Consider the following 2,020-nt stretch of genomic DNA (forward strand, 5'->3'; position numbering starts at 1 on the left):
CATACTCTTTAGCCTAAGACCTAGATCTGAATGTATCATCGAAGTTGGAAAGGTGATTGTTGAGATGATCAGCTTTAGACCATATCTTCTCGTGGAAAAGATGAATGTATTTTTGCAAACAGATGCATATTTAAGATTGCAGAAGTGCTCGAAAAATTGGAATGATCTGTTATGTTTTTAGGCTCTTTATGTAGAACTATGAAAATGTGATAAGTGACACATTTTGGTAGTTTCACAAGTTGCAAGAAGACTTTCATACGCTACCAAGCAACAAAGAGATTTTCCATAAGTTATCACTTGCAAAAATCATGGCTACAATGTCCGTCTTTAACTCTCTCTTAAATCTTGGAAAATGGCTTGTGGGGTTTTAGTTTTAACCCATGTTGTTTTTTTTTCTCACTATTATTATAAGTTGTAGCAGTGGTATTACTCTTTTTTAATAAAGTCCATAAACCATAAACAATCTACATAGGCACACATAAGACTAGCATCATCTTGATTCATTCTTCCAAGTTTTTAAGGCTAAAACTATAGAATGAGAGCTGGGGGAAGCAAACAATCATACAAGATAGCCAATCTGGTTATCAATGAAGAAAAAAATCTATAACTTCTATGGCTAAAATGTAGGCTCAAGTATTTTTTCCATTGCACCAGTTTTAACCTCTCTTCCTTAACAATCATCTGAATTCTAAAAAATGTCAATTTTTAATAAAAAGCTTAAATGGATATTAAGAAAACCACCCCATAGCATTTTAAAAAAGTCACCAAATAACAAAAACATCTAAAGAAAATGACACTCAGAAAATTGTGGATAGTAAACACAATAGACATTAGCAAATCGTCATCAAAAGAAAGATAATTGGTTTAAATCGGATGATGCATAGGCTGAAAAATGAAATCTAAAACTAACTCAATTGTTCAAGTATTGGTAGCCCTGGTGTATATCTGCTGGCTTGCATGAGCAGAAACCATCCTGATTGCACCTCTTGCCATCAAATCCTTGATTGCTTTTCTTGCCAGTGATCCATTAATCTGCCATAATCATACAAATTATAATTACAATTACTCTCAAAGCATAACAGAATAGTTTAAACCCAAATCAGATATCAATTTGCATATGCAAATTGCTCAAAGCACCGATGGAAAAGAAGCGAATTGTAACAATGATTCGTCAACAACCATCGTATGTTCCAAAGATCAAAATGAGAGAACGATATAAGTAAAAACGATGAGATCTAAAAAAAGGGTGTTGTGAAATTTACCCTAAGACGATCGGATAGGATCGATGGGGTGATGAGCTTAAACTTAGGGGCCTCGGATAGAAGTTTGTCATAAGTAGCTTTATCGAATAACACCATGTTGTTCACCTTCTCCTTTTGCTTTCCTTTGCTCCACTTCTGCACTTTTCAACAAAAATCATAAGCATCAAATGCGTTCAATTCAACAATCACACGCATATGTTAACAAGGAATAAAGTACGACCTTCTTCTTCTGTTTTCCACCGCCGGATTTGGCGGGCTTAGAGGACGGTGGAGGGGCTTTTTCTTTCTTGGGCGCCTGCAAAACAATGTACCATAGTTCTTTAGTGTTTAGGATTCACGTAGTAATTTAGCGTATAAATCCAGAGAAGAGCTGTGGAAACGCACCATGTAATAAGCTTAGAGAAACAGTGGGCTGCGGCGGAATCCGGTGACGAGAGAATATCAGAGGAAGAAGGGAAGAAGGTGATGAATCGCTTCACAAATTGTAAACCCTAAAGAACAAGGATTTTGTATATTTTTCGTGAAAGCCCAAAAATATTATGGGCTTTTCTTTGGCCCTCGTTTACAAATCTGGTTACAAACCGATATTAAAAAAAATAAATAAATAAATAAAAATTAAAAAAACACTTTTTTCGTGGATTTAAAAATAATAATAATAAAAAGAATTCGGTGCCGTTTTTACTTATCATAGTAACAATTTAATAGATCTTTTGCTAATAACATATTTATAAAAGGGAAAATTACTTTGTGGGTAATTA

At 34.4% G+C, this 2,020-nt stretch overlaps 1 protein-coding gene across 1 annotated transcript; it reads right to left on the reverse strand.

Moving 5' to 3' along the window:
• Positions 1-728: 728 nt before the first annotated feature.
• LOC111890783 (40S ribosomal protein S25) lies at positions 729-1,802 on the reverse strand. Its single transcript, XM_023886897.3, has 4 exons — positions 1,647-1,802; positions 1,483-1,557; positions 1,263-1,397; positions 729-1,032 (listed from the first exon to the last, which is right to left on the reverse strand). Exons 1-4 carry the CDS (start codon positions 1,647-1,649, stop codon positions 919-921), a joined length of 327 nt encoding a protein of 108 aa, XP_023742665.1. The 5' UTR covers positions 1,650-1,802; the 3' UTR covers positions 729-918.
• Between the last annotated feature and the right edge of the window lie 218 nt (positions 1,803-2,020).

The sequence above is a fragment of the Lactuca sativa genome, chromosome 5 (assembly GCF_002870075.4).
Source record: "Lactuca sativa cultivar Salinas chromosome 5, Lsat_Salinas_v11, whole genome shotgun sequence".
In the NCBI taxonomy this organism is placed as follows: Eukaryota; Viridiplantae; Streptophyta; class Magnoliopsida; order Asterales; family Asteraceae; genus Lactuca; species Lactuca sativa.

Excerpts from the sequence above, each read along its gene's own strand:
- LOC111890783 (XM_023886897.3), bottom strand. Across the intron at positions 1,398-1,482 it reads GTGGAAAACAGAAGAAGAAG|AAGTGGAGCAAAGGAAAGCA; the intron begins GTCGTACTTTAT and ends TGAAAAGTGCAG. Across the intron at positions 1,033-1,262 it reads TCCTATCCGATCGTCTTAGG|ATTAATGGATCACTGGCAAG; the intron begins GTAAATTTCACA and ends TGATTATGGCAG.